Genomic DNA, 9,314 nt, shown 5'->3' on the forward strand with positions numbered 1-9,314 from the left:
ATTTATATTTTTATATATATGTGTGTTTCTCTTATACTTTATATAAAATTAATAATTTATTTTGGGGGGGTGGGAAATATTAACAGTGACAGCATATAGCCGAATGTTTATTAATTTAACAACATTGAAGAATCAGATCTTAAAATGAATAAGAAAATGATTGTAATCATATATTTTAAAATTAACATTGTATTTTTCTAGAGTAAAGTAATTTTTAAGACACCCAATGTAATTGCAAGTCGATGATTATATGAAAAGTTAAAAATAATGTTTGTTCTCACAACCGTGAGTTAGTATTGTGAATCTAAATGATAAAGGCTATTTAAATTTTTCCTATTTTAACAGATTTCAAAAAATAATCAATTGATGATAATTGAAAAAAAGAAAAAAAAGTACCCCAAATATCATTTCGTTAGAATTCAATAAAACATTATATATACTTACTGTATTCTAATATACTCATGATCTTGTATTAAAAAAAAAGAAAAAAAATTGTATAGGTATTATACTTAAAGAAATAATTGATCAATAATTTTGTCTCACCGTTGGTATTTTACCATTAAGCCTGTCCATGTCACCACCGAGAAGATTGTTCTCTTCTTCGATTGATTTAGATTCCTCTTGATCAACGGTTAAATCTGGATAAATAGGTACGGATAATCTTTTCTCGGTGTTATTTAATTTTCTATCAGAATTTCGGGACTCCATGTTGACCTTGCGCAACGATAACATCGATTCCGATGCACTTGAAATAAACAAAAAAAAATACAAATTTGAAACGATCGATGTTAATTCAATCGAAGGTAATTGAATTAAAAAAAAAAAAAATAATAAAAATAAAAATGACACGGAATAGCATAATTTGTTAGAATTACTTTACTATATTAGGACTACTGCCGATAAGTTGTGCCGCTGTTGGATACTCGGTATTGTTGTTAGTCCCAAAAAGTCCAATTCTGTTTGGTTGAACATAATGCAAAGAGGTAGTCGAAACACCTTTTCCAATAAACGTCGTGTTAGCTTCGATAACATCGTTCTCTTGATTTGGTTTAATTTTTATTCTCGTTGGTTTCAATGGTCGAAACATCGCACCAAATATCGCACAATTTAACAGCATTCCTAACGAATAAATCATATTTCGGACATTTTTTCTTTTTAAAAAATACCTTCACAATTCGCGTATTATAATTATATAACACGTAAATTACGAATATGCGTTAAATATAAAATCAATAAAATATTTTAATTTACATAGAATTTAATATTATCGAATTTAATCTGTATAAATAATGTTAAGAATCATTTAATCAAAATTTATTACCGATTTCTGAACACATACACATACACACACACACACACATGCTCTCGATAATCATTGGTTAAGTTTGTAGAAATAATTAAAAGTGTGATATTAAAAATATATAAGTATATATCTGATAACTTGTTTTTTTGGGAGAGATTCTTGTCTTAATTGCATAATAAATTAATTCGATAAAAAAATAACGCTTATCATTAAAAGTAATATATATATATATGTGTGTGTGTATTTACGTATTTACATAAGTATAAATATATTTAACTCACCTGCCTGAAAAAGTAGGGCACCGCGCCAACTGTAAGTCTTTATAAGTAAATCCGAAATCGGTGCTAACAAGAAGGCACCAATTCCAGATCCACAAACTGCAATACCGGTCGCCAAAGCTCGCCATCTTTCGAAGTAAAAGCCGGTTGTAATAACGGCTGGAACGTATATCAGGCCTACACCGATACCTCCTGTATATATATACATACATATATATATAAATATATTTAATTGTATAATTAAGAAAGCCAAGAAAAAGAAATAAAAATAAATTGATTAAATATATCTCGAAAGTAAAAACGAATATTTACTTATTTTAATTTTGCATTAGTTTGTGGTGTAATAGTAGTAGTTAGTATATATATGTATGGATAAATAAGAGCAAATTAAAAAAGAAATCTAACAATTGTTTAACAATTTTTCGAAAATAAAAACATATATATCTTAAGATTCTTTTTAATTATTTAGATTTTTATATTAGTTTGTAATAATACTTGTATAATATATAACCGTATGTATAATACTGTACCTATTCGTCTGTATAAATGATAGTTAACTTTAATTAATTAATTATTATTTTTTTATTTTGTATTGAAAGTTGAAATACGATTCACATTTATCTCGAAATACAATTTCACATTATTACCTTAATAATGAGTGTTTGTAATGACAAAGTTTTCATCTGAGGCTGCTTGCACAAAGAAAAAAAAATTGTATTATTATTATTATTATTATTTTCTTTTTTTTTTCTACTTCTTCTTCTTTTTCATTTAATCTAAAAGTCTCGTTAAAAAAGAGAGGAACGACGAAAAGTTTCAAGATGAAGGAAAAACGCGTTCGTGCAAGTGTAACTTTCTCAATAAGAGATACCTATAACTTACCAAGAACACCGTAAGAAGCATAAAGAAACTCTATGGACGGGCTGAAGTATGAAAGGACAAAAGCGATGCAGCTAAGTATGCTACCCAATATAGCGACTAGCCTAAATCCATACCTGTTCGCTAATGCGGATACGAATGGTCCTGGAAAAAGAAAGAAAAAAGAAAAAAACAAATATAAAAAATACGTTAACGAATTTATTTAATTAGAATTATTTTCTACTTTTTTGTGATTTAAATTTCTAATCATTTCATTTCACATTTTATTCGACAAAAGAAAATATATAGATTATTTATTATATTATATTATATAAATTATACAATATATATATATATATTTAAATATTGTAATAAATAAATAAAAAAAAAAACGTTACGCCAATGAAATTTTAACGAATATACATAATACATTTAATTTCTAAACAAACGAGAAAAAAAATCACTATTATCTTGTTAATGATTTTACTATTGGCATATCTCGATAGATAAATCGATTAACATAATTAATCATGTATTACATTGTAAATAATCGATAATAATTTATCTGTCATTTAGATCGCAATGTTACTAAATAGGAATTGAACCAAGGTAAAATTTGTATGTTGTTACTAGATGAAAGATCGTAATCTATATTTACATTGTCGAGATAAACCTGTTTTATGAAATACATTTTTTTATCGTTGTATTTTAATTGCGAAAAGGAAGAGAAAAAAGAAAAAAAAAGAAAAAAGAAAAAAAAAAAATAAAGAAACAAGATATCTCGTATTACTTTGAAAGCTCTATAAAAATATGCAAATAAATGTTTACGAACCGGCCATCAGATAAAATCCTGTCTGCAGTGAGCCAACCAGTGCTACGCTAGCATGGGATACGTTAAATGCCTCCGTGATGTCGTTTAGAAAAACCCCGAAACTGAAAATAATCCCATCTACGACGAAATTGCAAAGAAAGGATGCTGCAACGATCATCCAGCCCCATCCTCCGTCAGGTGGTACCACCATTTCGACCTCGATACTCTGTTGGAGTGCACATTTTTGTTTTTTTCTCTTCTTTTTTTTTTACATGTTCATTATAACACCACAATTAATTTTTATTATTATTTCGGTGTTGTTAGATACCATTTGCTTTCAGCACCTTTTTGTTTTAAATGAAATTAATTATATCTTTTCCCCCATATCGTTATATATTTTTTTGTTCATTTATTTAACATTAATACTTTTAATACTTTTGTGTCCAATTTACTATTCTTTTTTGTGTCTTTAAATTTTTGATTGTTTTTTTGTATATTATTTTATATTACAATGGTTTGCGTCATTGCACACATCTCTCTAATTTTTTTTTTTTTTTTTTTTTTTTTATAAGTATATTCATTCAAGTTTCGATTTTTATTTATCTCACTTCGTTGTATAATTTATTCTTTATCGAAACAAAAAAGAGAAGAAGAAGAAGATGGAAATTCTCGTATAATCATTTCAAAATAAAAATGTTATAACTATTAAAATCGATCGTGTTCTCTTCTTTTCTTTTTTTTTTTTTTTTCTCCTCGATCGTTACGAAGATACGCGAAATGTTACGGTCGAGGTCATCGTATAAAGAACTCGATTTCGTTATTATTGAATCTAACATAGTACAACTTTTATCTTTTACACCGATATAAACCTTGTCGTGATTAAGAACTTGACCCCCTGTCACGATAGGAATCGTTGTTAAGATTTCCGATTCGAAATCAAAAATATTCAAGATGATACATTTTTCGATAAATACGAAATATAAATAAAATACAATATACAATATAGAAATAATCAATATATTACAGTATATTAACACTTTATTTAATTTTTTGTAATTTTTAATCGTACCGAGATAATTACGACGATATATATTAATTATAACAAATTATTTTTTTCAATATATTATTTTTAGATTTTACTTTGCGATAAATGTATTGTCGTAATTTAAGATATATCATTCAATGAATTTGTTCAATTTTGTTGAATCTAGTAATTACCACATCACATATATCTTTATCTCTCTCGTATATACTTATGAAAATTAAAATATATTTCACATACGATACATTTCATAATAATCAAATGCTACTGGAATTTTTTTCTTCTTTTTTCAAGATAATTTGAATGGATGTATTGATTAGAAAAATATATATATTCATAATCATGTAAATTAAATTACATAAACGAACGCATACGTTCACACACGTACGTGTTTCTTAATGGTAAATAGGATATATCACCTCATTGTTATTGTCATTAAGATCATCGAGTTGTATTTCTTCTTTTTTAAAGTTTCGTCCATTTTGTTCAATCGTTTTTGAGACCAATTCGTCCATCTTATTCTCCTGCGATGCCATTGTCGTCTCCTAATATCTAAAAAACAACAAAAAAAAATGCACGATAAAATCCTTCAATGTGTTCAACAATCGAAAAAGAAATTTTATAAATATGTACCGAAAAACAAATTTTAATATCTCGAATACTTTAATTAAGTATTCCAAATTTCTTCGAGTAGAATTCATTCGAATTGAGAAAATGTGCCAAAAAATATATATGAAAAGTAATATTAATATGTTAAAAAAAAGAAAAGAACATAAAGAGATAATATTCGTCATAACACGTTTCACACTGCCTACACCCCCCCTCCCAACTCCACCCCACCACCCATTTAATGTTACCTCTTATAAATGACGTTAATATTCGTTTGGATATAATATTAACATTAGTTACACTCGTTGATTACAAATTCGTAATTGTTGAGAAAAATATTTGATATTATTTTTTTGGTAGTGGTGGTGGGGTGGTGGTGGGGGGGGGGGAAGAGAGGGGAATATAAAAAAATTTTATTCTTGGTTAATGGAAAAGATTCCGATGTAAAAAAGAATTCACATTTTTAAAAATACTCTCGTAGAGAGATACATCAAAAGCATATTATTTTATCAAACCGTTTTACTGATAATAATAATGTAAACCCAGATTTCAGTTTCGTATTATTGAATTGATTTACGTGTTGTGTACATACATACATACATACATACATACATACATACATACGTACAAACGTACATACATGTTATAATATGTATGCGTGTATATAAAAATTATCTTCTTATATTCAAAACACAAAATATAATTGCGAAAGTTATGTTAACGAAGTAGTTAATGTATATAATTTAAAAGGGCTAGTAGTAAAGCTCAATAATAGTGTCCATCGATAATAAGACATGAATAAAATATTGTTTGACCGAAAAAAAAAAAAAAAAAAAAAAAAAANTGCGTGTATATAAAAATTATCTTCTTATATTCAAAACACAAAATATAATTGCGAAAGTTATGTTAACGAAGTAGTTAATGTATATAATTTAAAAGTCAGAGTATTGCTCTTATGTAAAATAAATTGTTTACACTGATAAATATTGTTTTTGATCATACTATTAAAAAAAAAAAAAAAAGAAGAAAATGAAAGTAAGATAAAAACAAAAAAAAAGATTGCTCGAGAAGATTTTTTAATCGACAATAATAATAAATTACGTAAAATAAATGACGTCGTGAGTGTTCGTATGTAAATGTTTAAACAGGTGACGTTCTATAATACCTTATCAAAATTAGAAACGTTTCAAAATGATTTTTAGAAACATTTATTGTCCATAATATTCATAAAATTTTAAATAACATGTATTTATATTTATATTTATCTAAAAAAAATTAATGCAAACACACAATTTTTTTTCTCTTCAAGAATTTGATCACTCTCAATAAAGATAATTAATAAGATGTATGCGTATTATGATTTTTTGTCAAGAAAAAAAAAAAAAAGAGAAAAAAAAAAAGAAAATATCGAAGAATCAATTTAATTCACATTTTCATTGGTTGCGTATTTTAACACACAAGAAATAAATCGATTTATTTCAAATAAATTGGGATCTTTGATAGATCTGTAATAACGAAAAAAAAAAAAATAATTTAAATATCATTTTAAATTGTTATTTAAATTTGTACGATATTTATTATACACAATTGTTTTGTTTTTTTTTTCTTATTACACGTATAATCAAGAAACGAAAACTACTGTTGTCATTTTAATAGCGTTATTTTTCAATGTATTTTTTTTTTTTTTACGAGTACGGGGAGTAGGAGGGAAAAATAATGAACGAATCAAAAATAGAAAAAAAAAGAAACATATAATAAGTAATTCGTTAGCTTTACGAAGAAAAAAGAAGAAAAAAGAAATAAAACAGGTCAAAATTTGCGAAACGAGTCTTACAAGTCGTGTCCTCCAACCACCCACACCCGCACCCGCACCAACGTTTGCAATTATACTCGAGAATATACAAAGGTCAAAGAGGAAGATGCTTTGGCGAAAGGTCAAGGTCGTTCGAGGCTTCGAGAATAGATTCGAATCGGAATGGACACGCACGTGATTATGCTCGATCATCAAATTTTCTATCAGAACTGTGTTGTTGTTATGGTTTTGTTGAAATATAAATTAAACAAACGATCACTTTCTCCCCCCCCCCCCCCCGTTTGCCATGTTGACAAAGTTTGTAAATATATTCGATTTTTGTTTTTATAAGTAAATTCTTCTTAATTGTTTTTTCTTTGCATTTTTAATTAAATTATTTTCGCAAGAAAATTATTCTAACAAACGTGTTAAAATGTTCAAATACTTATTCCATTTAATTCTTACCATTAATTAACGATGACTATAATTGTCTGATGTTAAACTGTCACACTGTATACTAATGATGATTTAAAAAAAAACTATAATCAAAAGAAAATTATTATTATTATATTATTACTCTTTTTTTATTTCGCGTTAAGTTTTGTTTATTAGTATCGTCAGTTCTCTCTTTCGTAAACGTTTGAATACTCATATATAAAGTGGATATAATATATTTATATATTGGTTTGTTTGTTTGTTTGTTTATTTATTTAATTGTAAAATCTAATTATAATTTTCATAATAACGTTTAAATATATATTTATTTTATTTTGTAACAATTCTATCTCGAGTTATCCAAAATTTATAATATATTATTAAATTGAATACGTTATAAATATAATTTAAGGTAATAATAAATAAATAAATACACATATACACACGTGTTATTTAATAATGATAATAATCTTAAAACGTGTTAATAAAATCAATCTAAAATATATATCTAAATATTTTGAAATATTCCAAACGATGTTTCATTTTAATTGACAAGACGAGAATGTGTCAAATTGTCAAGGTGTAAATAATTTTAAAGGCACATGAAAAAGAGAACAAAATGAAAATTATTATAATAAAATTTGATAAAAAAAGAGTAAAGATGAAGCATTTACACACACAATACACTTTACTCGTTCCCACGAATATAACGAGACGTTACTGATCCCACGAGATTTCGTTATTATACCCCATTATCGTAACAACATTCGTTCTCGTGAGTTACGCCCCCCCATCGTGCTACTCGTATTTAATATTTCTTGTCAGTTTCAACTGTTTACCGTAGAAACTCGTAATTTCTCACTCACCGCGAATATAAAACATCTCGAAAAAAAAAAGAAATTTTGTCGTTCAAACGTGTCGCGTGACATTTTTGGTTTTTTCATTTTTTTAGAATATCCTCGAGACACTTTGTCTCACAAGGGGAATAGGGGGTGGGGGGAGTGTAGCAGGAAAACGTCATTATTATTTACCACGAACGAAACGGGGGGCGGGGGCAGGGGGAAGGGGAAAAAAAAGAAAAAATAAATTTATCGTATGACGTTTACGAATGATTTATTCGTGATAAGGTCATCATATGCAACAAGAAGTGCATACAACACACGCGTTGATTTATAATTCGACAATTAACTCTCGTCACGTTAAAATGATGTCTAATATTTTTTCCCAACCCCCTACTCTCTTATGTTCTAATGTCAAAAAAAAAAAATATATATATATATATATATATTTCATAAAGTTAAAAGTATAACAAGTTTGAATCGTTTAAACGCATAAAATGTCACGTAACTTTAATTCCTAAAAACATATTACTTTAATATACATATAATATCAATAAATACCATACACGCGTGTAAATTTATTTTTTTGCCTTTTCTTCATTTTTTTCTTCTTTTTCTAAATTTCTTTTGTAATATTTGTCAATTGTTAATTATTCGTAACGCGTTACTTTCGTAATATTTTTCTGGACACTTTTTTTGTTATTCGTGTAACGTTAATGATTTCAATTAAGGTTGTGTTTTTTTTTTTTTTGTAAAATTACGAATGAATTATAACGAGGACAAATACGTGTACTTATTATAAAACGAGATATTGAGTATCACGAAATAGTGTCATACTTTCGATCACTTACAATTAATATCGCACAACCTGATTTTTGTGGCCCAGAAATCGGCATCAAATAGCCGGTTTGTAATTTAAAACTTACCAGCCGAAACTAGCCCGATAGTTTTTAATGAAACACCTGCGAGAATATAAAAGAAAAAGAAAGGTGATCGATGACCCCGTAAAGTATTGATCATTCGCGAAGACAATTTTTTTTATTAAACTTAAACAAATTTTTATGTTTTCCCCCTCTTCCTCGTGATTTAGCACATATCGATTACAACCTTTTGAAAATTTTGAAACATTCGATTTGTTGCAAAACAATTTTGTTATTTAACCATCTCGCATTGACTTTTTTTCATTCAAAATTCGTACACGTTTTGTTTTTAAGTAAATTGAATAAACAAATAAATCACTGGGTGAGAAACAATTCTTGAATTAGTATTTAAATATCTGCAGGAAATATTAAATATTCATGAATTTCTTTTCGGTCTCTCTCTCTCTTTCTCTCTCTCTCTCTCTCT

General features: G+C 27.0%; 1 protein-coding gene across 1 annotated transcript in view; it reads right to left on the minus strand.

Annotated features, from left to right (window-relative positions):
• Positions 1 to 9,314, minus strand: part of LOC106793402 — an 18,741-nt gene that overhangs the window by 2,898 nt on the left and 6,529 nt on the right. Inside the window, exons 2-7 of the mRNA XM_014760299.1 lie at positions 4,712 to 4,844; positions 3,272 to 3,476; positions 2,464 to 2,604; positions 1,585 to 1,773; positions 876 to 1,119; positions 544 to 745 (exon numbers count right to left, since the gene is read on the minus strand). Coding sequence (XP_014615785.1) covers positions 544 to 745; positions 876 to 1,119; positions 1,585 to 1,773; positions 2,464 to 2,604; positions 3,272 to 3,476; positions 4,712 to 4,828 — 1,098 coding nt within the window. The 5' untranslated portion in view covers positions 4,829 to 4,844. The remainder of the gene's footprint in view (positions 1 to 543; positions 746 to 875; positions 1,120 to 1,584; positions 1,774 to 2,463; positions 2,605 to 3,271; positions 3,477 to 4,711; positions 4,845 to 9,314) is intronic.

This window comes from Polistes canadensis, unplaced genomic scaffold (assembly GCF_001313835.1).
Source record: "Polistes canadensis isolate GaletaPanama2010 unplaced genomic scaffold, ASM131383v1 scaffold_13, whole genome shotgun sequence".
NCBI classification, from domain to species: Eukaryota; Metazoa; Arthropoda; class Insecta; order Hymenoptera; family Vespidae; genus Polistes; species Polistes canadensis.